The sequence below is a fragment of the Galendromus occidentalis genome, unplaced genomic scaffold (genome assembly GCF_000255335.2).
Source record: "Galendromus occidentalis unplaced genomic scaffold, Mocc_1.1 scf7180000075563, whole genome shotgun sequence".
Taxonomy (NCBI): Eukaryota; Metazoa; Arthropoda; class Arachnida; order Mesostigmata; family Phytoseiidae; genus Galendromus; species Galendromus occidentalis.
In genome coordinates this window covers 273,225-299,318 of record NW_003803553.1, presented here as the reverse complement: position 1 = coordinate 299,318, position 26,094 = coordinate 273,225, and the positions used below count along the sequence as shown (strand labels likewise).

The 26,094-nt window shown below is 51.9% G+C and overlaps 4 protein-coding genes across 4 annotated transcripts; 2 read left to right on the top strand and 2 right to left on the bottom strand.

Annotated features, from left to right (window-relative positions):
* The first annotated feature begins 4,111 nt into the window (after positions 1 to 4,111).
* On the top strand, positions 4,112 to 6,274 carry LOC100898871 (uncharacterized). Its single transcript, XM_003737525.2, has 5 exons — positions 4,112 to 4,196; positions 5,342 to 5,468; positions 5,562 to 5,704; positions 5,806 to 5,962; positions 6,046 to 6,274. Exons 1-5 carry the CDS (start codon positions 4,112 to 4,114, stop codon positions 6,272 to 6,274), a joined length of 741 nt encoding a protein of 246 aa, XP_003737573.2.
* A 393-nt stretch (positions 6,275 to 6,667) lies between these two features.
* On the bottom strand, positions 6,668 to 7,770 carry LOC100898726 (uncharacterized). Its single transcript, XM_003737524.2, has 2 exons — positions 7,309 to 7,770; positions 6,668 to 7,052 (listed from the first exon to the last, which is right to left on the bottom strand). Exons 1-2 carry the CDS (start codon positions 7,694 to 7,696, stop codon positions 6,772 to 6,774), a joined length of 669 nt encoding a protein of 222 aa, XP_003737572.1. The 5' UTR covers positions 7,697 to 7,770; the 3' UTR covers positions 6,668 to 6,771.
* Positions 7,771 to 12,976: 5,206 nt separating this feature from the next.
* Positions 12,977 to 14,384, bottom strand: Vps29 (vacuolar protein sorting 29). The gene is made up of 3 exons (XM_018639235.1): positions 14,187 to 14,384; positions 13,690 to 13,844; positions 12,977 to 13,482 (listed from the first exon to the last, which is right to left on the bottom strand). The coding sequence occupies exons 1-3, from the start codon at positions 14,296 to 14,298 to the stop codon at positions 13,201 to 13,203; spliced, it is 549 nt and encodes a 182-aa protein (XP_018494751.1). The 5' UTR covers positions 14,299 to 14,384; the 3' UTR covers positions 12,977 to 13,200.
* A 295-nt stretch (positions 14,385 to 14,679) lies between these two features.
* Positions 14,680 to 16,284, top strand: eIF3h (eukaryotic translation initiation factor 3 subunit h). The gene is made up of 3 exons (XM_003737499.2): positions 14,680 to 14,992; positions 15,356 to 15,877; positions 15,983 to 16,284. The coding sequence occupies exons 1-3, from the start codon at positions 14,777 to 14,779 to the stop codon at positions 16,238 to 16,240; spliced, it is 996 nt and encodes a 331-aa protein (XP_003737547.1). The 5' UTR covers positions 14,680 to 14,776; the 3' UTR covers positions 16,241 to 16,284.
* The last annotated feature ends 9,810 nt before the right edge of the window (positions 16,285 to 26,094 follow it).

Below are 26,094 nucleotides of genomic sequence, written 5' to 3'. Positions count from 1 at the left end.
TTGAGTCCTGCGAGAGAATCAGTTCTGAACTTCGATTCTGGCCTGGTGTGCGTTGCTGACCGGAGAAACAATTTTTCGAGATTTGCGGTTCATTAATGTGTTCTGAGACTTGCGCTCTGAATGAGAACGCGTCAAAACTGACCAGCACAAGATCCGTCAACACACATGACGACCACGCTGCGCTCTCGAGGGATCATACGAGAAGCAATCGTCGACGAGGACTCGTTCGCGGGGAAATGCTCCCTGCGATCTCAGCTTTCGAAGCGGCGCGGCTTCCACTGTCTGAGATCTGACTCTCATCGCAGCGCTTTGCGCAGGATCCTCCGCAGCGTCGCTGGCAATGTCTCTCTCACATGTCTACGTTCGAGATTTCGACCTGCGGACGGGGGAATCAATGGAAAAACGCAAGTCGGTCACCGGAGGTAACCCATGCGCTGAGTCCGTCATGCCGGCTCATCCTCTCTCGGCAATAGATTGTCTCCAACTCCAAGCTGCAGAAGATCCTTATCTACGTGGCAGACTGAGCTCTAGACGAAAGGGAGAAATGGACAAAGAGTAATCACTGCTCGCGAGAAGCAGTGTTGCCGTCGGGCGAGGAAACAGTTCCCTTAGAGCTTGAATCGGAAATCATTCCGACGCAGTCAATGCGCGTCTCTATCGAATTTCTTAGTCCACGGCGAAACTTGGAGTACTCGCCATTCGGATAACTCACGCTCCGTATTATCGAAGTCGACGCGATCAGACTACTTTTAGGAAGAATAAGCCCGAAAAACCACGAACCCGATGGAATGACGGTTCTTGCCTGCCGGGTACAGTGAGCCGCCTCGCTTGCCAGGGATAGGGAGATCCTGACGTCGGGAGACGTCGTATCGTGCGCTTGACGGAGCGTCACTCTATCGGTCGGAAAGGAGTCTTCCGATAATGAGGAGAAAAAGAGAGAATTCGTTTGGCCGTGATCGAGCCCGTCTCGCTGATCGTGAGTCGCTGTCGAGCCTGCGTCCAGTATTGAGCCAAGTCTCGGATCTGAAAACGCGAAAACTGCCTCCGTCGTCGTATCTGGAGACATCCTCTGTTAGTACCAGGCAAACACTCAGCCATCTCAGATTCATACAGTGGGATGAGCAATGACAAAAGGGCCTCGAATCAAGAATTCCTCTTGTTTCGCCACCACAGAGCGGATCTTCTCGACTCGAGGATACGATAAGGACTTCTCGATCCCGGGATCGCGGGATGATGTGGGAGACCTCATGACGCCCATTCCAGAGATGAATGTATTCCATGTATGGCGCAGTGTTTCGCAGAGAAGGGACCGCGTTGAGACACCCCCCGCTCGTGAGGAGTCTGCCGCAAAAAGACGAGCGACAACGGTTTCCTAGTCCTCTGTGGGTACACCGGTACGCTGCGGCGAAGCCAATCAGTTCTGCGGAGGGGATGGGCCGAGATTGCCTAACCGTTTCAAGCCCAGTTCAGAAATTCCGCAATCGATGAATTGCGTCGGCTCGTTTTTCGCGCCTCTTTTGACGAAAGGTAGTGCCACTCACCGACTCCAACAGGTCACACGCGCCGATACCGCATGCTTTGACCGCATCGATTCTATTCGAGCAAAACTGTCCCGGTGTGGGCCAACCTGCGGGCATGGGCTGAGCGACGGAAACTTCTCTGGTTCCTCGCAGCGATGGCCGACGATTCCGCCTAAGCTAGAGTGTATCATCCTGTAAGGAGGTTTTCGGCCAGGTTGGCTCCATCTCTTTACGGAAGTCATTTTCTTCAACCGAAAGGGAGGCGAGCTCTGGGTCTGCACCGCACTTCCGGGATCCATGAATTAGTTGCTCATTGTCTTATCTTGAAGGAAACTACCTGACAAAAATGCCATGGGTCAGCCCCCCCCCGTTCTCCGCGAAAGACTTCGTCGGGTCAATCGTGCTTTCTCTGTGTTTATCCGCAACTCCATTTTGAGAGTTGAAATGTTTGCGAATATAGTTTCGTGGGTATGTCTATGAATCCGACGCAGGAGAACATTCAACTTATTCTCGGACATGGGGAAGCGGTGATGATTCCGAGCAGTCACATGCTGAACATCGGAGATCTTCCGAATCCGATACCCCCACCACTGGAGAAAACCTAGAATACGGATTTAGAAAATTTCTGGAGTTGCAATCATTGAATCTCAATACCCACATGCTCATGTCGGTTCACAACTTAACGCATAGTTGATCGGCTCGTGAACGGACGATCCCGTGAGATAATCCGAGAGCCGCCTTCGCGCTCATGCGAGACCAGCAGTCGCGATTCCTCAAGCCAACAGGCGTTCTCGTGATGGTGAGAGAGGGTAGACGATTCATTCGAATTGATTCGTCCGAAGCTTTTCAAGAAGTGATTCCACTGTCATGGTAATGCATGCACGATGCGTGTCTCGAGGTTTCGGAGCGCACTGTCCGCTGCTGATAAACGGCCGCGCCCGTGGACTTCGGATGCAGTCATACGGTCAAGATCGACTACTATTACTGCTGTTCCATCGATAGGTGCTTTGTGGTTCAGGGCAAGACACAGTTCCGGTCAAGCGGGTCCGGGAGGGAAAGAAGGGGGGGGAGGGGTGAGGCAAGCTACATTATTTATGGCCACGTAGCAACAGTGGGCCTATACTCAGAGGCATTCCGAGACGACTTCGATTACCCTCTCGATGATCGAAATGATTGAATCATCGCTCGGGTTATGTCCGGGCCAGCGTGGCGAGCGCCGGCCGTTCAAGTCGAAAGATTGAGACCGGGGGATGTCTGAACAAGTAGAAATGATTTACAGATTCCTCTGCTCTCTCCGCCGCCCGCCGGGGCATTTTCTCTGTCGGAGCTACCCGGTTTGCTCCAACAGAGCTTCGCGGGAGATCACGGAGCGCGTCCTCACTCGAGCCGAACAGATGCCTCGCTCGACGTCAGTGTTTCTCGTTTAAATCTGAAACGAGGTGCACAGAGTCGATTTGGCGGCCGGAGCTCATTCTCGCATTGGAGAGCCGACCGCAGATCAACATCTCGTAAAGTGGAAGTGTCACCACCGTCAGCGGTCAGGGCACAGCGACAAACCGAACCAGTCCCAAGTTCGGCGCGGTTTGTTGTCGGTCGAACTATCGGAGGACAAGCTTCCGGGGACGAGCCCTGGCTGCTGGAGATGACCGCCCGACCACTCCGTCGAGCGCAGTGAGAGTCACGAGATTGAAATGCACGCGACGTCTAGAGTTGCAGCGCGTGCTCTTGCTGATTTAACTCGTTTTGCGTCTTCGCATTGAGGCTTGGTTGTCGAAATCCGCATTGGTATGCATCAGGTGACGAGCGACACCGTGCAGTCGACGAGCTCACAGTTGATGTGATTCCCCCGCGAGCGAGCTCCGCTGCGAGCTCTTACGAACAAGGGGGTGGAATCTCGAGTAGACAATGAGCCACTGTCGTTTTCAACTTCAAATTCAATATTAGGTGTCCGGGGATCGTTTTAGAGTTCCATTTTGATCGTTCCATAACAGTCATAGCCAAGGAGTTCTCCATCGGACGGCCAAGATCACGGGACAGGTCTCACATGCGGCGAGGACGTGGGGATTTTTACGTCGATCCGCGGGAGACGATGATAGCCGGACGCAAGATTTCATGTGCTCGATGTTCATCTTCGATGACGCTTAGGCCGAGATCAGGGCTCGGGCCGCGAGCGGGGAAACGCAGGGCGGGAAGACTAAATTGAAATAGGCACCCCACGATCCGCGAACTCAATGGACTGGCGAGAAGAACGAATCCCAAAGCAATATCCGTTAATTCGTTCTCGACATCTGATCAAGCTCCATGTATGGCAGCGGTGGAATTAGGATGGCCTGTTGCTGTACCGTCGGCAGCGTATTCTCTGGGGGTTTCTTAAAGGCTGTTCCCCGGTTCTGATTGGTCGCAGACAGACTGCTGTGCGGACTGCCGTTGCTGTCGATGCTGCCGTTTGTGCTCGATATATATCAGGCAAACGCATGGTATACAAGACAAGCATCAATTTGTCTCGATACACCTGACACGCAGCTCGGATCGTATGGGGCATACGGGGTTCAAATCGCCTCTCCGGCTACTGGATCCACAATAGTGTTGAAATGAGCAGTAAGGAAGAGCAAGAGATGAAGTGCCGATTTGCACTCGAAGTGTACCTGTCTCGGAACCTGGTCACGCCAAGCTATCGTTTGTTCTCAAATCACCTCAACAATTGCACAATGGTCATCAACGGCCGCATTCATTGACGAAACTTTCTCGGCGGGAAATTCCCGCATATAGGTATGTGCAGGGGAGAACGACAGAAGCTTTCATTCAGGATTGCATCCTTCGATACTCATCCCATCCATAAGGACAGACTCTCCTCAGGATCAGAATAATTCGAAGAGATTTTGAGGAATTCCGTTGGTCTCCGGATAGTATTGCTAAGGCATTCAAGGGATCAATATTCCTGCCGATAGTCGGAAGTTTAGCGACAACAGACTTCGGTGGTGAAGGATACGCTATCCGTCATCGCTCGCCCCACTCCCCGGAGTGAGTTTTTGACCCGGAGCCACTTTCAGCAGCGTCTTTCTTACTCCAGTAGCAATCTCTCGGACGTTGGAGTTTGCCGAAACGACACGAATCCAATCGGATCCCAGGAAAGCAGCGCTACGTTCACGATCAGTGTACCTAAAGAGCTATTTCGACCTCACATGTCGTCAATGTTATGTCGCTCGAAAATTGATACAGATTCCATTATTCGGGAGTTTCTGAAATACCGATCAGCCCGGCCGGAGACTGTCCATAGGAGAATATCTAGCACGCTGTGGAATTCACGCAGACACACGCGTACACTCACAGACATGAAAGTCTTTTGGGGTTTCGATCGGTTCCGATAAGTCTTTGATTTGGCGTGTCACGCACGCTGCCTGGCTGCTCATTCCCTTCACTCCGGGCTCGTTCGAGCGGAGTCAGTGACTAAAGGTTATGTCCACCGAATTGCTATCGATATTGAGCGCTTGGGCGCGAAGGAGCCGGAAGTCCAGAGTGATAACAGTTTGAATGCGAACTCACACGTCTCCGGCTAAATATTGGCTCACGCACTCCAATTCCCCCGGATTTTTGGCTGGTCTTCCGACAAATGTCATGCGTGCCATTGATGGTCTCTCCGCGCTCTCTTGGCTTTACAAACGAACGAGTGGGGAGAGAAGTTCGCTGAAGTCCACCATTCCGTCTAGTCGTTCACCCTGCGGAGGTTCTCTCCCGAGCTAATCCCTGTCTTGAAATCAATGGTTGGCTGCTTCGATGATTGAGCGATAATGACGCTTGACAGAGCGATATATGTTTCACAGGAGCGCGTTCGAGTCGCCACGAGGAATGTTCAAATCGCCACTACCAGAGGTGCATGAAGCTCATTCATCATTTGTCGGAGTCGAACATGCAACAGGCGACTATCGACGACCTGAACAAGATGTGCCGGTGAGTCTCTGTAAGAAAGATGTGAGAAGATCCGCAAATCATGCGAAGATTCCGACGAATTTGATTGGAACCTTGTCTTTCCTACCCTCCTAGGAAGTGGCAGCAGACTGTGGCCTGCATCGACCATCATCAAGCGCGGTGCTTCACCGAGCAGCAGAGTCGGCTTTTCAACCAAGTGTTGGCTACACCCAGACAATATCTCAGCAAGCTCTGTGGGAATCCCGATCTTCAGCGAGGTGTGTCCAGGTCCAGTAGAGTCGAATTGGCATGCCCGCACGACATAGAGCTTGAATGGCTAGCGAGGGAAGGCCTAATATTTTCATGGATCGATTCGCAGAATATTTGAAGTTTGCTCAATGCGACAAGGATATCACAAACAATGATCGGAAGTGTGGCCTGGTTTTCAAAAAAGTCCTCAATATCTCCCACGACCAGCCGCCGAAGGAGGCCACGGATCAAACATCCGTTGAGCGGGTTTTGATAAAAAACTGTTGGTGAGCGCGGAAGTTCCGTTTTTCCCTGACGCAAAGGCCGTGGATGTAAGCTGAAGGCTAAAGGAGTAATTTTCGAATTACAGCACCTTCCATGAATACCTCCAGTGCAAAAAGCAGTTTTTGACCCAGGATTGCGGAGAAAACGCCAATCAGTTCTTTGAGACGCACATAAAACGAATAAGTGCTCCATTCGCCGAAGAACAGTGCGGAGCTTTTGTTCATAGATGCTCATCGACGGGATGTAGCCTGTTGGGGAGTACCCCGGTCCTTGTCTTGGCGATTTCGTTACTTCACTTCAATCGATCTTGTTAAATAACCTTCAAAGGTGGAGTCGACGTTTAGAGGAATTCACTAGCACTGGAATAAAGACAATGAATCCGACTCCGTTTTTTTCCTCCCCTATCCGAAGGTTCCTCCCCAGGAAAAGAAACGGCAGCGGAGGTCTGAACAAGTCATGCTAGACTAGGCAGTCTGAGAGCACTCCCGGCTACCCCATCCCGCTCTTTCAACCTTCACGCTTGGAATGCCCCGCGGGAGATCATGATTCGCACTAGGATGAGGAAATAAGATGTAACGCAGCGGCATTTACAAACATCGACTCCATCCATTCGAGTTTATTCCGGAGCAGGGCAACATTCGTCCAAATAACTTCGCTCGCTCGAATATCATCCAAGCACAGCTTCCCGTCGGGGGAGTTGTGGGCGAAATATGATAGATCGATCCCCATCTGGGCTCGAAAACTGTGCGGCGCTTCCATCTCGAGATTCCAGGAATGGATCATCGGATTGGCAAGTAGATCACGTTCCGATTCATCGCGAGCCTGTTCCGGTCGCAACGACATCATCGCTGAATGGCATCGCACAATATACACATGAAGAGTCCCTAGACGTGTTCCAAATCCTACAGTTGAGACAGTACCATTTGCCAATTTCGTTGGAGAGATCCATTTCCCCCTTATGTGGGGGCAATGGAGGTGGCAGGTGATCGAGATCTTCTTCGATGACCTCAGAATAGTAAACGCCTTCCTGTTGCGCGCGATAAGCATGGGGCGGTGGAAGTGGAGGAGGTTTGCGAACTTTGTTGATAACCCCTAGAATTTCAGAATCAAATTCAATCAATGTCCCTGTGAGGACCTGAAACCCCGACCTGATGAGCCATGATCATGCTTCGAGGCGAGGGAACAATCTAAACGAGTTCATCGTTCCGCTGACTGAACGATTGGTAGCGCTCAGGACTGATTGCTCTCGCACCGCTTGAGATTTCTACCGACGCCGCTCCACGGGATGCTCACTCTTTTCGCTGTCGACAAGTCCAAGAACAAGCTTGAATGAGGAGAGTGTACTAACCGTATATGGGCTCCTGCTTCGCGGGCTGACGACCTGGGTACATATTTGGCGGCTCGGGATATTCGAGCACGGCATATTCTCCATTGTTGTCCTCCTCCTCCGGATCTAATTCCGCGTACAGATGCGAAGACGACGGCTCCTTCAGCTCCGTACTCTTGTGGGCAGGAACTGGCGGAGGATCACATCCCTCCGCGTCGTCGTAGAGATGGCTCTCGAATACGATGTTGCGTTTTGAAATTTTGAACTGTCGAGAGGGAACGGGCGGAGGTCTCTTATCGTGGTAGGCGCCTCGACGTGAGCCACATCGAACGCAAATTGCGTTCTCCGTCGTGTTGATCGCCCGGCAGTGTTGACAATGCCACTGTAGCACAGAACTCGTTGAACCCATTCGGATAGTTATCCGAATCAATTGAGAAACTTTAGCTCAAGATACTGCCGCTTCAATCGTTCATATGATGGAACTCGTGAGCTCTCCGAATCGAACCGTATCGCGCGGACCTCCGAATTTTGCCCCTGGTATCAAGCGCCTCGCCTCCATAAACGAACAACCTATCACCGATAACAAAACTTTCGCGACTTTGAGTCACACCCGGTACCGAACAGAGCATTTCAGAGCTTCTTTAATTCCATGATCGATCCAGTAAGCTTGGTGACCGTGTGGGAGCAGTTCTCAGGACCATCGCCATTTTGGAAGGAAGCGAGAGAGCGCCGTACATTCGTGCTGAGCGGCGAGAGCCACCGGCATTCTCTCGGAAGAAAAGAGCAAGCTCCGAACAGGGAGGACTCCTGCGATTCTTCCTCCCTCGATGCTCGCGACGACCGTCCTCCGGATTTGCAGCGGGAAATATGCCTGCGATCGAGCAATCACCGTTTTTGAGAATTCCCGTAGCCGCCTGTCAGCTTCATCCTCGAGAATCGATGACTCGACGCGTCGGGAGACTTTCGCGTCTGAGCGCCTTGTAGAGACGTCCCAACGTAATTGAGCACTATCTCCGTGATATCCATGACGCCATGTAGACCGGGACAGTCTAGGACGCTGAAACGATCAGCGGGAGAACGATCGATAAAGGAACGGGGATGATCTCCTGTAGCAACTCAGTACGGACTCCAAGGAAGTCCGCGGAATAGTTCTGGTTAAGCGAAGAAGCGGAGGCAGCGACTGGTTCCGGAGGTGGCTCGGAGTCGATGACTAGGTCCTCAGCCGAGCGTTTGAGGAGTGAAGTTCGAGGAGGGGCTGGAACTCGTTTCATCCCCAGCCCCGCAGACAGACCTGATAAAGGAAGAGGCAGCGAAATCGAGGAGAACACCGCTGCTGAGCCATTGTCGACCTGTTTGAAATACAAGGGACGTTCGCGGCCCATTGTCAGCGATTGCCCATTCCGGAGCAGTATGTTGATTGGAGGAACATCATATGAACAAAGATCTCGAGTCAGTTCGAGGCGAGCTCTTGTCTTTTGGGTCCGACACTAAACGCGGAAAAACAAAGGAAACTCACCGCGCCGTGATGACGTGTCCGCAAAGGAGATCTGAATGACAGAAATCTTGGTGTCTCGAAAGAGAGAACAATAGTCTCTCATATCGAGGCTTCATTCAGGATGGGCTGGCTTCTCCGATTGAGTCCGATTCAAGAAGAAACTATTGGTCAATAAGTACACATTGGGGACGTTCAATGCATCGAGCTCTGATCGGGAAATGAATGAATACCGCCAGGATACTGAAAAGCGTTAGCTCGTTTTGTCTATTTTGTCTAAGATGTCGTCATGGTGGACTTGGCGCTCTCGGGTTGTGCTGCGGGGAAGAGGGAGCGCTGGAACCGGCTCATCCGTATAACCCAACCGACTCAGTCGGAGTCATTCGTCCTTAATCGCGGCGCCCACTCTCTTGCCTTCTGTCGCGCTGATATGACGGCAGCCGTCCCCCGGGCCGGTCGCAATCTTCGGGGCCACCCTGCTGACATCTCGCATCTAACTCATACAGCTCACGTACCTTATTCAGAAGAGGGAATGAACATAATGGGAAATTGGTCTGATATCTCAAAACGCATCTGAAATTCGAACACGTTCACGGTGTAATCCCGAACATCACATGGGTGCGTTCTCACGTTGGATTTCCGAAAATTACATTCCGGCCCGCTGTGTTGCGGGATCATCGCTACACGAAATGCCACACGAAGAAACCCTACTCGGATAAATTCGACCGAATACTACGTCTCAAAGTCATTTGCGGGGTCCACAGTGAGCGATTCATTCGCAACTTCTCCCTCGGGAGGGGGCTTGGAGGCGGCGACTTGTTCTGCGTTCGGCATTGGAGACCCAACCCGCAACCCGTTCGCTGATATGCCCGGGGAACAGGCGTTCATATTAGAGAACCTAAGGAATTATTCAAGGAAGTTTGCTGACATCTGAGATTGGCGAATCGAGATCTCTATTGCGGTGGGACCGAGTTCGTTTTCTTGAACCCTGGTCCATTGGCGAATGGCCGTTAAGGAGTCGCGGACCAACTTGTGCGAATTTCATATCGCGAGGCGTTTTATTTAAGGGGGACAATAGCTGAAAAATGATTTTGTGACCACAGCGTAACGAGCTCCAAGCATGCAATGCCCTGCCACACCCTCCGACGGTCGTTGTTCAGAACAGTGACCGATTTCATCAGATGCGGAACTATCTTCACAAGGTGAACCCGGCGACTACAAGCGCCGTAAACGATCGCACTTTGACAAACTCAGCCTCGTCATTCGAGCTGTGGACATACGGTATTCGCTCCTCTAGGTTTCGACCGCAAACGGAGGGGATGAGGAGGCATCGTCATTGGACGCGGAACTCATGCTTCTTCTCTGATAGTGCAGGCGCAGCCACCCGGGAAGCACTCGTCTCGTAGATCTCTACGACCACCAGATCTGGAGCCGACGACTGGAGGACTGATATTCTATGCATGAGGAAGACCCGCCCTTGCGCCTGGTCACTGCGTAGGCCACTTCGGCCGCTGATTGACCCGTATGCTCAGTGTATCGATAAGTACGATAAATGGAACCGAAGGCTCATTCGCTGCGTCGGAAGGGATCACTCTCTGAACCGAGACTCGCTGACAACCCCCTTACGTTCGTACTGATAGCGGAAGATGAATTCCGTCTTAACAAAGATTAAAGGTTCAAGACCATGAGAGAGGGTTCCTCCCTCACCGATTTTGGTGCTAGCGCGGAAGTGATTTTCCAGAGCAGTCCCGACTTTACATTATTGCTCATCGTTCCCATGAATGTCCGCAGCCGTTTGCCGATTCAGAGAGCAGCGAATTTCCGTGGATAGTAGCTCCATCCATTCTCGTTGCCCCGATGCCTCGATTTCACCATGACGAGGGAACGCTTCCGAATGATGTCTCACTTTCGCCTCTTTGTTCAGTTCACTCATTGCGGATAGGCGCAGCGGAGGAACAAGGAGATCAGCCACGGGCGGGACATCGCGGGATGCCATCGTTTCGTTTTCTCTTCTGTATACGCCTATCGGTCACTCCATCTGTTTTGTCACAACGCCTCAGGCGTCTGAAGCTTCCTTCGAAAATTCATGTTTTTCTTGCGACAGGCAGACGTGTAAGTCGGTCGGCTCTGAGCCGCTGAGTGACAGATGTCACGGAGCTTCGGGAGCAGTTCGATAACACAGAAGCATCTTCCTCCGAGGGTCGAGGCTATAAAGCTCTCCGGAGGGGTGTTTTCGATACTCGTCCTCGTCAGTATCCGGCGGGCCCGGGCGATAGACAATTATGACGTTCTGGGATAGGCCTCGAGACGTAGAATCGATAATCGATGGATCATTTTCCAGATCTGATGATCTTTGCATTTGATGATTGATGCTGAGGAGCGTATAGGTCGCGGAGCAGCGGGTATCAGAGAGTGGTCCGCATCTCTAGAGAAGGACTCTCTATTCCTGCAATACGTGGCCGAGGCAAAACGATGCGGATCAGCAGGCCAGTCGCAACTGACATTCGACATTCTACGAATCGAGTGAGCTGCGAGCTGCGTAATCCGAGGCCGGCAGTGCATCGCGCAGCCGACGATATGGTCGAGTGCCTAGCGCGTATACCGCGCGGAGGGCCTGCCCAATAGGGTTGCCTTATGCATCCGGTACGCGGTATGGTCAGATTCTCCGAAGTCCGGCCACAGAAGCTCGACCTGGCACTTCGAACGAAGGTAACCCCGTACGCGCTATGCTCGAGCGTTATGACTCGCTTTGTTTGATTCAGCCTCAAGTCGAAAAAACTTTCAGACGGTCCAATGAAGAGAAGCTCTCCTCTCGAATGCGAGAAAGCTGGTAGCGTTCGAAAGAGATGAATCGTCGTCGGAGAGTACTTGCCTTTTTTTTCAGAAAACCTGTTCATGGATCGATGATATAGGAAGCTCATAACTGTCATTTGGTTCAGCGGCGGTCTTGGTTCAGCTCATGCCATGATTTCCGCTCTACGTCCCGGGACAAGGAGCATCGATGAGCTGCTGACTGCGGGGCGGATCGAGTGTTCTCCGCCCGGATTTAACGGACCCTCGGTTAAAACGGACTTTTCTGGCGGTCCCGACCAAGTCCCTATAGTTTACCATGCTGAGAGAGCCGGATAGAGGGGACTCGGATATGACGGACTTCCGGTTACAGCGGACCTTTTCCGGAGTCCGCATCCTATAGTGCTCCTTATGTTTAGTACGGTTACAACGGACCGATCCTCCGGTATTCGAGTGTGAGAGCCGTTGCAGTCTTTCAGTGCTCGAATCGTTCGCATCATAACAAGTGCACATGATTCGCGAGTGCACGGTTCGGCTGGCTCATAATTACAAGCGGAACGCGGAATCTGTTCACAAACTGAGCGCAGTCGCTTATCGAATCTGCCGACTCGAGTTGGATAAGTTCTCTCTCTATGTCCGATAAAGTAAAACTGAAAGCGCTCAGCATCGATACGAAAACAGTCCTTGATGAGACGCTGCAACGGTACCTTTATACTCTGACAGACAGTGAAATATCACAGCAAAAACTTTTGGACATTGAGAAATTAATCGAGTATAGAAGCAATCACACCCGACAAGCGAGTATTCGCGCCTTCTTCAACAATAAAGAGTGAGACCGTTCTGTACACTTCGTGGGGCGCGTTCTTGTGTTCGAGTCCACGAAACTCACGTCCATCATCGGCGGAGAGCGATGATCATACCCATTGAGAACTCTGAGAGTGAGAGTGCTCATAGGCTACCCAAAATCCTCGGTCGGATATAAGGGACTCCGGTTATAACGGACACTTTCGGCAGGTCCCTTGGAGTCCGTTATAACGAGGTTCTACTGTACTTGGCGATGTCCCTCGATCTTATGGTCATTCGAGGCCACGCTCAACCATTGGCGATCTCCGATTGGAGCGTGTCAAGGACCCCCGACGACAGATTTCGTTTGCCAATACACTGCATCGGCGCGTTCCTTGGCAGTCATCTATAGGTCGTGGGCCGATTCTGATGCGTGAGCATTGCAACCGAAAAAATCCGAAATCCGAAGGAAGCATGGTTCCCCCGACTCTCTTCTCTGTAGCGACCCTCGCTCCACATCGCAATCTGTGATGATACACCCAGCGGCTCGAGAGTGATGCCGCTGCGAATACCTCAGACGTCCCCCACGGCTGTCGAGGAACGAGCTTCAATGACCACGAAGAAGTTCAGGGATAGAGACGTCCTTTTATTTTTACATATATCGATGTAGCATCAGCTCTGAAGCAGCATGAAAGTCTGGTCGTCACATCCTGATCTCATTGTCACATCCAAATAAACAAAGAACCTAGTAGAAATTAAACAAGGCTCGAATCAATAACGAGCTATCGAACGTCAAAAGCGACGCCTGCTAGCGCAATCGATCCCGACGTAAGCTAATTTTAATAAAGTCACGGTTTCTTGTATTCGGTCCGTTCGACTTTGACTTCACCGTTTATCAGACGATACACGTAAACGACCACCGTACTGCTCTGAATGTCCATGAGGGCGAATGATGGTACGGCATCGCTCTCCAAGGCCGAATATGCTCCGGTCGCTGATCCCGGATTTATGAAAAATCGTCCTCCATGCTCGTGCGTGGAAAATTTGTGAGTCTGTCCAGAGATGAGAATGTCAACGTCTAGTTGATGCTGCGCCACAGCCAGAGCTTCGATATCCCCCCAAGGAACGATCTGGAAAGAATACGGATCGATCGTATTGTTCCTCAGTCGAGTAGCTGGGGAGGAATTCATTCTCTCGAAACCTCGAACATTGAGCGGGATCGCCCGTGCTCGATCCGCCACAGGGCAGCCCCAGCCTGTACGAGGACTACGGTGAAGCAGAATAATGCGAGTGAAGGATGGAGGTCAGGGCGAACGACTCTAATGGATCTCACAGACCTGATGCCCGTGGCAGAGACCGATCCGGAATTGACCTACGGTGACTACTTTCTGTTCGGGATAATTGGAGTTCTCATCGAAATCACCTCGAACCACGTGTACATCGGACGCCAACGTCTTCAGGTAATCGTACGATTCCTTCGTGCAAAGATTCCCTGCAAAAGAGTGAAACTCTCTTTAGCGAAGGGTCGGATGGAGCCAATGGAGATAAAGGATGGAATCGACCAAGATTTCATTGCTGCTTGAGGGCTATCGCTTACTAAGCACATGATTTCTGGCCCTATCCACGTTTTTCCTTTCATTGTTTTCGAATGGAACAGTGGGGGAAGGCCAGATTCCAGTTTGATCCGGAAACGGGAAACGCCGGCTATAAATTCCGGCCAGAGCGAAGTCGATCTTCATACTGGGGGGGGGGAGCTTCTAGTCGAGGCGTCTGATCCAATCGAAAAAGGGGGAAGTTCGTGGCAACGCAGAGGCAGCGATATTCGGTAACTCACCTGTGCATAGAATGTGCTGAATCCTTCCCGGCAGAAGCATTTTTCTGAACTGAGAAGGCAGACTGTGGGTTCGGTGGGGAATGTGAAGATCTCCTAAGACGAGGACCAGCATTTTCTAGGAAATTTCCGCTCCGGCGAATCAGAACCGAACGTGACAGAAATTCGAGTTCCTTTGACGCCCCGCACTGACAGCTGACTGACGATTGACGTATCCAACCCTGCTGAGCGTCGTTGGGCGGGTTCGAATTTACGCGCCGTCAATGCTGACGGGAAAATCTTTGCATCGACAAGCATCAACGCCGCCACAACGATGAGAAAAGACCTTAATCGATAGCTAGTCAGAGATTCTCGATCGATCGGGATAGAGCACTCACACGAAGATCGCTGGAATTCCAATCCACACCTCCACGCTCGAAGTGATGTCGAAACAGCAAAGATCATCGCCGGTCGTCGTCGAGAGAGAAGTGTGCGGTGCGAAGACGATACTCGCAGCACCGTTTGTTTATAGCTGCTGCAGAGACTGCACTGCGATCCGGTGTGAGCGACTATAAGTATTCGTTTCGAAAGGAAATCACGAACCGCGGTTGGAAATGGCCGGTGAAGCCAGACGCACTTCGGCGGAGTCTTCTCAACGCATCGAGTATGTGCAACTCGACGGTCTGGTCGCCATGAAAATTTCGAAGCATTGCCACGAGGAAGCCGGTGGCGTTACAGACTTCGCTCAAGGGGTTCTTTTGGGAATGGTGGACAATCGCTGCGTGGAGGTCACAAACTGTTTCCCATGCCCCCGGCACGGGGACGAAGAGGTAATTATAACGAAGCCGATCCTTCGCGATCCTCACTCAGAGTCGAAAGAATCGGACTTTAGTAGCAGTACCTCAGCTGGAGTCGAGATCAAGTATCCATATGGAGTTTTCTGAAGGCAATATTCACTATTTCGAAACTCATGGGATGTAGCGCGCTCGATGGAGCCTCGGACAAAAAGTGAACTTCTATTAGGAAGTTCGAATGTTTCAGATGCTCTCACCGGTGGTAAAGTACTCTCTCTCAATCCTGGTCGATGGTCCGGAATCATTCGAATTGCTTCGTTTCCCCCGACTGGCAGGGGCAGTCTTCCGACACGATCCTAGGATTAATAATACTCACAGTGTCTTTCATCTCCTCAACAGGAATACGATGAACAAGAGTACCAGATGGAGGTTCTGCGGCAGATGCGAACTGTGAATCTTGACCACATGATCGTGGGTTTCTACCAATCGGCACCCTTTGGATCGTTCTTCACGCGACCGCTATTCGAGTCTCAGTTCAGCTACCAGGACAACATCGAAGAATCCATACTCCTCGTGTACGATCCAATTAAAGCTCAGAAAGGATTCCTGTCCCTGAGAGCTTTCCGTCTCACGGAGGCGGCCTTCAAATTGTGTCGCGAGGGAGAATACACTTTGGATTCCTTCAAGAACAACAAGTGTTCATATTCGGAGCTCTTCGAAGAGATTCCAGTGCAGATCCGGAACTCGCATCTGATGAATTTACTCCAGTGCGAGCTTAGCGAGATGGTTCCGAGTCATGTCGGAAAGCAATTCCTCGACATGTCGACCGCCTTCTCGCTCGAGCGTCAATTGCAGGCCACCATGGAATGCGTGGATACTCTGAATCAGGAAACGAACAAAATGTTGAACTATCAGAGACAGGTCAGAAGCTCTCGAGAGCCGCCCCCTGCGGTTGAAATTCGCTCCTATTATCTTCCCAGCAAAGTGAACAAATGGATCTCTAATTCCGTCTTTATACCCTCCTAGGTCATGCGACACGCGCAACAGAAACAAGTGGCCCTGGCCAAACGATCGCAGGAGAACCAACTCCGCAAGCAGCGTGACGAGCCACTACTTCCGGAGGACGAGATCCACAAAGCGTTCAAACCCATTCCAATGCCACCGCGGCTCGATTCGGTTCTGCTCGCCGGTCAGGTCGAATCCCACTGCGACCAGTTATCGAAATTCTCCACGCAGAACTTAGCGAAGCTTTTCATGTCAAACGCACTCCAGAAGAAGGATTGAATCGGGGCTGTCGGGGCGCAATAAACTATCACTCACGCCTGAAAGTTTGTATTGATTTCGAGAGTTTCGTCGCTAAGATTTTACCCTGACTCAGCCCAGACTCGAGGTCGAGAGAGGTGTTCTGCCACGATTGCTCGTAGTCAGAGGGAAGCAGAACAGACGAGGGTGCAGATGCTCTAGAGTTCAGAACCTCATTCGGAGAAGATACGGAGGGAACGACTGATATTCATCAGTGGGGCTCGACCTTCGTCGCGGCTTCTTAGCGGGAAATTCGCGGCATTCTCAGGCTCCCATAGATTTCCTATGGGGAAACGCCCCGCAATGTAGCGAAAAATCGCGGCCTATTCATCAGTAATCTTTCTCGCGGTAGCGAATCTCGAGCTTATCCCATTCAATGCTCTCACCGGAGCTCGTGAGTTTCCGTGAGTCCCGAACGCGCAGCGTTCGCCGATTCCCACAATTCCGCGATGTTTCCGCGCCCGCTTGGAGAATCGCCACGACCTAGCGGCGGGGCGATTGCCCCCTCCGAGAAATAGGTTCTTTTCTGCCTGAGTTTCCTCCGGTCGGTCCCTCCGAAAGAGTGCTAAGGTCCGGATACAATGGCTGGATCCGCCTTCTTCCCGTGTCCCGGGACTCCGCAGAGATTAATTCTATCGACTCCATGGAATGGATCGACCATGTACGTGAAGCTCGTATTTTTTTGGGAGATCCTGTCTGCCGTCCGCTCGCTCCTCAAATTCGCTTCAGAAGTCGGTTCCACGGCAAACAGTATCTGGATCGGACGCCAGTATCCGTATGTCAGGTACGGGGCAACTTTTCGGAGTGGGGGGACAACTAACGTCGTCATTGTGGTTGCGTAATCTTTGACTCGAGCACTCATCCGAGTCCTGCTCCGTAAGCCAACTCGCTGATCCGAACGGAGAATTTCCCCCGCGGTGAAAGCTCATCGACAAACTCGAGGATGGCTTCGATGATCTCAAGAGCGATTTCCGCTCACGCAACGGTCCCCGTGGAATGTGCGCGTCTACCACAGGACTTCCCGGCCGAGAGGTTCCCGAGAAAATATTGGAAACGAGCGGGAGAGAATCCAGAAATGAAGTCGACGTGGGGAATGCGCTCACATCCGATGCTCTGAGCGAGGGATGAGCTCACCGACCTCCGATTATCCTGGCATGGCCTTTCTGTACGCATTGGAAGACATCGAATCAGGTAGAAAACTCGCTTCCGACCGACCGATCTGCTGAAAAAAAATGTGCAATGTGTTTGTTTGCCGAAAATATGGGAGAAAACTCGTCATGCTGTTTACCGTCTGCGTAATCATCGATCCTGGGACTTTTCACTTTCGAATGATTCAGCGGAGCCTCGATTGCTTCGGATTTTCCAGACGTACGCGGCGAGGGAGCTCGGTCCGGAACCAGACCCTTCATCATTATCGCCTCTCCGCTGACGATGAGACATGGGGGAGTTGTAGGGTCGGGCATATTCTCTCAGAAATCTTCAACCTCGAACTGGTTGTGACCATCGTGTTCACGAAGTTGAAGCGTCGATCTCTATTCGGAAGCTTGAAGTCTCGCAGCGAGGGGTTTCGGAAGCCTCTCCCGATATTTCACGACGTACCTAATTCATTGACGATCAGGTAGGTTTCCCGGAGCTCCCAATGTCGACGCCTCTCTTGTCAATTCCGTGTAAGAGATCGCCGCTGCGATCCAGCAGCTGGCTCTTGACCGATAAGTTGGAGGACAGCTCAGACGGTCTTCATTCCATCAGAAAGGACTCCAGGGCTTTGCCATGCTGCCAAGGCACCGACCAACCGTTTTCCCGAGGTCCTCAGTGGAAACTGAATGTCCATATCCAAGCGAGATTTTCTTGCGTAGACCTGGTGAGTATATGATGAGTTGACAAGGGATAGAGGAGACCCAGCAGGGGAAGACCGGTGATACCAGATGAGCAAGATCATTTACGCATAGAGGAGTCTCGGTGTATAACTCGCTTGCCAGATAATTCAGGATGAATGGCCATTGCCCATTCATGACCGTTAGGCTCCGACTGCTTCTCCTCGATTCCCATGGAAAACCGGTCTTGAAAACTATAGCCGCTTACAAAAACCCTCCGGAGATGCTTCCCGCGATCAATTCGCTCGAGTGAAGCGCAAGGAGCAAGCCCTCAGAACGTGTCCCTTTTCTGACGGGGAAGTCTTGAGGCTATATTTAGAAACACCTGAGTGCAGCGTTACACCACCGAAGTCTCAACTCATGCGGCAACGCTGGTTAGAAGCAGCGTGTAGTTTTCCTTCCTACAGCGCTCCGAGCCCGAAGCTCAGGGAATCACACTGGGAGGAGTCCCGGGCGAGAGAACATCCCGATTGAAAAGTTACTCCACTCCTTTTTTCCCCGCTGACGGTGGAAGGGAATAGTTAGATTCTACAGAAAAGACCGTAATTAGGCAACGGTGGAGCTTCGATCGTCGGCTTTCTCCCGACATCGCCGAAAGCTGACAAGTTCGAACGTTCCGACGCTTGACTACCTAAACTCGTGTCTGGTTCGCGCGAAAATCCTGAAATGAACCCCTTGTCGGCGAGACGCAGCCAAAGTCGTTGCCACCCTGGATATCGGGCTGCTTGGCGCAAAGTTCCCAAAGATTCAAGATGGGCAATTGTCTCCTAGACGGGAACGCTTGTCTCAATGTGCTCCCGCCACGCAATGGATATGGGCACGTCACCTCGATGCAAACGGCGAGCTCGAGCACGGACTGCCAGTCAACCACTATCCGTATCGATCGCGAGCGCTCAATGTAGAGAGCGGGGGAATCATTCAAATCATTCACATCCCCTAGAAATTTCGTATAAGGTTCGAGTGAACGGACTCATTGTCAGACAGATCCGAGAGAAAGTGCGCTTCGCGCGTGAATCCCCACCGAGCAGCATTGTCGAACTTCGAATGCCGACACATCCTCACGCCATCGCCGTTTCCCTCGAGCAGATGACAGACCAGCGAGAGGAACCTAGATTCTACATATTACGGGGAGACTTCCTAGTGCACGCTTCTCTCGTTAGACTTGTTCGTGGCAACAGTCCCACTCATTTTTCTCCTAATAATACGCGGCCCATCGGAGGACGGAGAGATACGCCAGAGCTTCGACGAAGAGGATCTGATTGGAACCTTTCCAGGAAACTGGAACTAACTTGGGAAGCTCAACCCGGACAGATTTTTCTGCGACATTTCAACTAGCGAGAACGACGCTACTAGATTTGGACATCACTCAGAAAAAAATAATAAAAGGATGACCGACGCTGAATTGTCTGGAGTCTCCAGTCTTATTGTATTCTGCTCAGGGACGCGAGAAGCGACTTCTGGGGTCTACACCCATGAACGGACCATGGATATTCCCTTAGCGTGAATTACCGTGTTCTTCCTCATGGCAACCTCTGTTTCTGATTCTCCGAAGCTTCTCTCCGAGACTCGGGCGGCTTGTGTGAGAGAGAAGTTGGTACATACTCATTTTATTTATGGAGAGAGGCTCCTATGAACGCGACAACAGCTTGACAGAGGACTATTCAGAGAGGGGCTAATCTCAGAGAGAGGCTTCTTCACTTACAGTGCTTTCAAGGACAAATCATCGCTTGCGTTTCCGCTTCCCGAATGTCAAGGAGCGGAAATTCGCAATGGACGTATGATTCCCGGTGCGACTATGGATTCTTCTCTCTCTGCACGTTCGGGTACCGCTAATGTGTTGAAGGCCTGACAGGGTCTGGGACGCCTGACGATGAAGTTTTGCATGTGAGCCGGAAGGTGACGAGTTGAGCGGCCTAGCGGAAATCGATACCGATGCCTATCAGAACTTTCTGCGCACTCTTGAAGATTTTCTTGCCAACCTTTCGAGAATCGACTCGTTGAATGATCATAGAGCTTAGAAGATTCATTCTGGCCATTTACTCGCAGGGATGAGTAATGGAAGGTTGGAAGATTAAATATACTTCTTGACGGCTGGCCGGGGAACCTTTGCGGGCAGCCTCCGGAATTTCCAGCCGGCCCGACCCGCCTTCTTTTTGAGCGGTGTAATGCCACGGAGTCAAGATCGATTATTTCGGTCTACGAATGAAACTCGGCATCATGAGGAACGAGCGCACCTTTGCTCAGGAAGCTTCGGAGACTCTAAGCTTGAACTGCTATCAAGGAATTGGGCTCCCTGCCAATGCCAATGCTGGGCGACAGTCTGGGCGACTTTGTGAGTTCACCGACAAGCCTGTCCGGGTCCGGGTCGTCGGCGGTTCGTGTAGAGCGCAGTGCACATGACTTGACCGCGATGAAGGCTTTGCGAAGAAGATGTCGCAGCTGAGCCCGCGGTCGGCGAAGGCCTGTACCGGTGCGTTACGTGCGGCGCAGATAGAGGAAGACCCAGAGGTGGGTCCCAGGCAGAGGCCGCCGGTGATGCGGAATGTGTTGTTGCCCGAGGAAAAATCCTTGTCAATGCTCATGGGTGACAAAAGTTTCCAGGTTCGATGTCCGGCTCCTTCCCGCGCAACATTCTGGAGAGTTCTTGCTCAATCTGGAGGAGAACGATGGGAAGTATTCGGAGAGAATGCGCAAAATATTCCCGGCCGCGATAAATGCAAAAGTAAAGAGCGTGGCTCGACGTGACGGCCGTATCCGATACGCTGTTGCCACAGCTCATTACGGACATGTACGACGCGAAGTCGACTTGTTCGTCTTGTGATTTGGAGCAAGCACCGCTTGAATGAAGAGGAGGTTCCCTCCCCTTCGAGAGAAGGAGCTCCATCTCGGCGGGAGAATTAGTCATATACGGACGGTATTTGCAATGCAGATTCCGTCGGGAGACTTGTCGGCTAGTTCGTTCCTCCGTCCATTCATTCGTCCGTCCGTCGCATGTTAGGCTGAATGTTCGGTCAGCCGACTAATCGGACCGTGCGTTGACCGCGACATTGCTTGGCGTGCTTACAGTTCCACTCTTGCCCAAAGCCTCCCCAAGGATCCACTCCGGGAATTCTCTAGACGAAGACCCGAGAATTGTCGGAGTTCTGTCCACAGAGCATGGATTCCTCGCTAGAATCGGATCCAAGTTGATCGTCGTGAGGGCTCTGAGTTTTCGTTTGTATTCATTCAACCCCTCCCTCTCCTAGTAGCGACCCATCGGCCGTGCTGCTTGGTTACGGGCTTGTAGGAGGCGTATTATCATCCTTGTTCCGGGTTCATCGGAAGTCGCTCCCCTCCTCCCGCTCCTGATCATGAACCCACTCATATGGAAATGCCGAGCTGGGAATTCGTAGAATCGGGCAGATAATTCGAATCACTAATCCTTGTCCGGAGAGGAATGCTGCGAGAGAGAAAAGACGTACGAGGTGAGTGAGCGGCCTCCTCACCTTCCTCATCCGGTTCGATCATTGTACCTTTCGCTCGAAATGTTGAGCCGGGAAGATGAAAAGGAAGACTGATGAACGGGTTTATTGTGATCCCTGTCGGGGTTGACGCGCGCCGAGCGAATCGAGGGCCGCAGTGGGGAGGGTTCCGACTCGAATGCTGCGGTCCCATCATGAAAGCACGTGAATGTACGTACCAATGAGCTATCCAAGCTACCTTTGCGAATTCCTCAGGTTTCCGAATTCCTTTGCGCCGTCGTAACTAGTAGCATCCGCTATAGATCAGGGTGGGTTCACGGGGATTCTTCGCCGTGGTCACATCTTCCAGTCCATCGAGCAAACAGACGAAGGAACGAAGTTTCTCCGGAGTCCCCGGTGTAACGGGAGTGTTCCAATCAAGTCAACACAAAGCCCTGTGACTCCTCTCCGTGGGAAAGCGGGGCCAACTCAGCGCATCAATTGGATAAGAAAACTGTGCTATTTCCGTAAACTTTCATGCTCCAAGCACCGACATCCGGATATCAGGTTCGAATGAGCTAGGGTCTGGTGAAACGCCCAAAAAGCGCTACTCTCAGCTGATTGAGGGAGACGATTCGTCGCAAGCCTTTCATCCAATATCAAGCAAGCGAGGAATTAGCTCGAGGCGCTTGGTATTCCCTAGTGTTCTCAGCCCTCTCCGCGATACTCGATACCGGGTTCAAGCACAAGGTACAACATCACATGGTAACCAGGAGCCCGAAAAAACATGCTCGAGCTTGCTGGCTTTCTCTGCAGGAGAGAGAGTTCACGCTGGGGATTTCAGGGAAAATTCCGACCTGCGAAGAGACCCTGAGTCCGAGCTCTGCTGAGACTCATACACCGATCCCCCTCGGAGGAGTTCCGGCTAACTCCATCTTGCCCGTGAGTGCTCTGCGACAAGTCTACGGGCTCCGCGAGGCCATGGCTTCCAGAGGCATAGCGGCTCCGAATGTTGAAGCTCTTCCATGCCATATCACACCCGGTACCCGATCTGAGAGTAGACACCGCCGTCCAGCTTTTTTCTCACACGTTCACGTATAGTCGGGAGCTTCTTCCCGGCTCTTTGAAGCAGCATTCACGGCAAAACTCGCTTCTTCATCAAGCCTACAGGAGCTTCCTTGGATGCTCTTGAGCTGCGCAGTTGACCGAAGAACGATATTGGCTGTTCTGCTGTGACAGTTCCTCAACTAGGCTCCAGACTCGTACTGCCTTGGGACTTTGAGCGGGAAGAGAGCCCCAAAGATCCCAAGGACCGTTTCTTCCTCCTTCGTCAAAAGTTGGGCGCCCTGATGTCGACGCCGACGCCCGCACGGAGGCAGAACAGAAAATCCACCCTTCTCCGCTCGGCTGCCTGCGTCTATATCCGGGGAACCACCGCTCTCGACGCGATACATCGAGACTTGCTCCACGCCCCGGAACAAGCCCGGAGACGTTCAAGATCGCCTCCACCGGGAGGGAGAAGTACATATGTCTCCGTGGACAGGTTCAAGCGAGCAAGCTCCGACTCCGTACGGTGCAAAGTCTCCGAATGCTCGTGGTTGCCAACCATGATAGTCCATCTAATTGCAAATGTTTCTGTCACAACGAGATGCCCAGTTTGTTGGCTGATCATGGCGTAAAGAGGTATGTAGCATGGATGGTCGCTCCCCGGCGCCTTGGTGTGCGCGTCTGTCGCAGTGGGGCGTTATATTTAGCTTGCAAACCGATTCCGTACCTGGAACATCAGGCGTGGCGTACGGACCGAAAGCTGTTAATGACCGCAAGCGGAGGCGAAGGTGTCGACCGTGGCCTGGGCACCGAGTGCTTTCTCGATTTAGCACAAGAGTGAAAACTGGTGAGGTCCTATCCCGTATCTTGAGATTGGGTCCATAAACATGGCAAAGCTGGTACGAGGCCGTTTCGGGTGCGTCTAGAGATCCGAGCCACGAGGCTTGGTTGCTCTGTCCCCCGAGGTTCGGGCCTCGTCGACGAGCCCCCGCATCTGCTGCGTCGATGAGGTCTTTGCTGAGTGCGCTGACTGTCGATTCTGGTTGAGAACGGATTTCCTTTGCATCATAACTACCATCTCCGTTTATCTTCTCCGTTGTAGAGGAGAGTTTTGAGTGTTTCCAGTCATGTCGAAGAAGTCGGGATCGCATGCGCTGTGACTAACGACGCTCGTATGCGGTACCGTTCTGAGTGAGCTCCCTCTCCCACCCTCCCTCATGCATATATATACCCATACGCAGCACGCCGGATGCGGTGCATGAACAAGCTGAAGTCACGTAAGGAGAGCAGTATCTTCACATTGTGGCATCTTAGCAGCGACTATCATGCGCCGTGCGAAAACGAAACGATGTGTAACTTGATACGACCAAACAGGATTTGTGCATGCACGAAGCGTTGCGCGGCCTAATCTCAGCAAGCACCCACTCAGATCGAGGTTGAACCATGCGAACTATGGACTTCTTGTGATAGGAATGATACGGACAGAGACCCTTGAAAATAATCATGGACCCGCAAAACGGAGCCACTAGCAGCAGCGCTCATCGCGGGAAGACTCTCAAGAAGCTCTCAGCTTCTTCGAGGCCCCATCAAGCGGACCGCCATGGAGTAAGTTCTGGTCGAAGTGTGGAGCAATATTTGGAAATTTGGAGCTCAATAATGAACCCCCCCTTCACAAGACTCCGCCGCTGATTTAGAGTGTGTCATAGCAAAGCAGAATGAGAATCCACCGAGGAACCTGATCCATTGTTGGAGCAAGCGCGCAGACGTCGATGAACGATTTTCGAGCAGAACACGACTCCGGGGAAAGAGGACATACCTATATGGTGTCAGAGAAATAGCCGTCTCCGCCAAGGCCGATCCCCCGTGTCAGCCAGCTCGGAAAGATCCCATGCGCTAAAGAGTTCAGGGGGATCTACATCCGCTGGAAAGCTCTCATCATCCGTTACGCAATGAATGGGACTGATCATAGATGCTTGAATCAGACTTTTCTGCAGATGAGAGATGAAACTAAGAACGCAGAGCACAACGAAGCGCGGGTTCGGAATTCGGAATGCGGGACGCCCCACAATGACTTTCGTCAGCGAGAGAATATTCCCTTCATGAGCCGGATGGCGGGGCCGGCGCCGACTTGAAGAATTCGCAATCATTCAGAGTCCGATGCCTTCTCCGCCGCCCGATTGCATTGAAAAGTACTCGGATACGACATCGTTCGGCGGACTCAACCTCATCCACGGTGATCGAAACGGGTGCGGACCGGATCTCGGGTGAACTTGAATGCAGACACACTGGTCACCCAAGCAGACTTTCACATTAGCAGAGGCGGCCGTCGCCTAGAATTCATGAATTCGCGGTCTGCGTTCCGAGGCTTGATTCTAGTTTTCGCCGACAGTTGGTGAAAGAAATGGGCCCGCTGTCCGAGGAGCGAGATCACTACTTAGGTCTCGCCGAAGTCGCATTCTGCACGGGACTCGCCCCCTTTTTTTTGTAGCCGGCGGCGACGTCTCCCGGGTCTGCGTGAAAGTTGAGCTAATGTACCGAAAGAGGCCTGCACTGTTTGCCAGATGCTTCGCAGGATCTCCCATCGTCCTGTGGACTGATATTCCTCGGTATTCCTCCGTAAACCAATGCGAGTAGCACAATGCTCAGCTTTGGGCTTAAGCACCAAATATTTGCTCGTGGGCCCTTACTATGTCGCGGCGTCCCGAGTCGATGAATTCTGGGGAGCCGCTTGAGTTGCGGACTGCACCGGAACTTATTCGGGAATTCTCTTATGAGTGCCCGTCACCAAAGAATCTGAACTACGGAATCCTGCAAATCAGTCACGAGGAGAGAAAGGAACGGTCCGTGGAAATCCCCACGCTATCGAATCAGTCTCCTCCTTCGGGAGCTATCAGGAGCTATCACCTCGTCAGAGTTCAAGGAGGAGGAAACTCTCTCGTACAGGTTCAGAAGGATGCGCCGACTAATCATCTCGACGATTGACTCTTGGGGGAAGAAAAATGAGAGCTATAGCTCCGAAATTGTAGCATCGACCACATATACATCCATTACGGTTAAAGAAAATGATGAATGCTCGCTGAGTCGCTAAGAAATGATGAATTCCAGGGCTTCCGAACGAATCCTGAAATCCTGACACCGGATGTTCGTGTCGGGATCACTCTTTTTGTATGAAAAGAGAGGAGGGGGGCTGCAGAGGCGTTGCTCGAGTATTGAGAGGAACAAAGAACCATAGTGATTATAGTTCCAATTTACCCGGACATTTTTTTCGGGGAAAGCGGACATTTTTCGGACGGACATCACAGCTGAGAGCGAACGCAAACCCGGACATCCGAACATTCGAATCCAGTGGGAAATCGAGAGCGCGAGATGGCAGAACAAGCCCGAATCGTTGTTTAATCTGCAAATTCGTCGAACTTACTCACGGAATCCGAGAAAAAGACCCGCTGAGTTGGAGGTTACCGATTTCTAGACTACG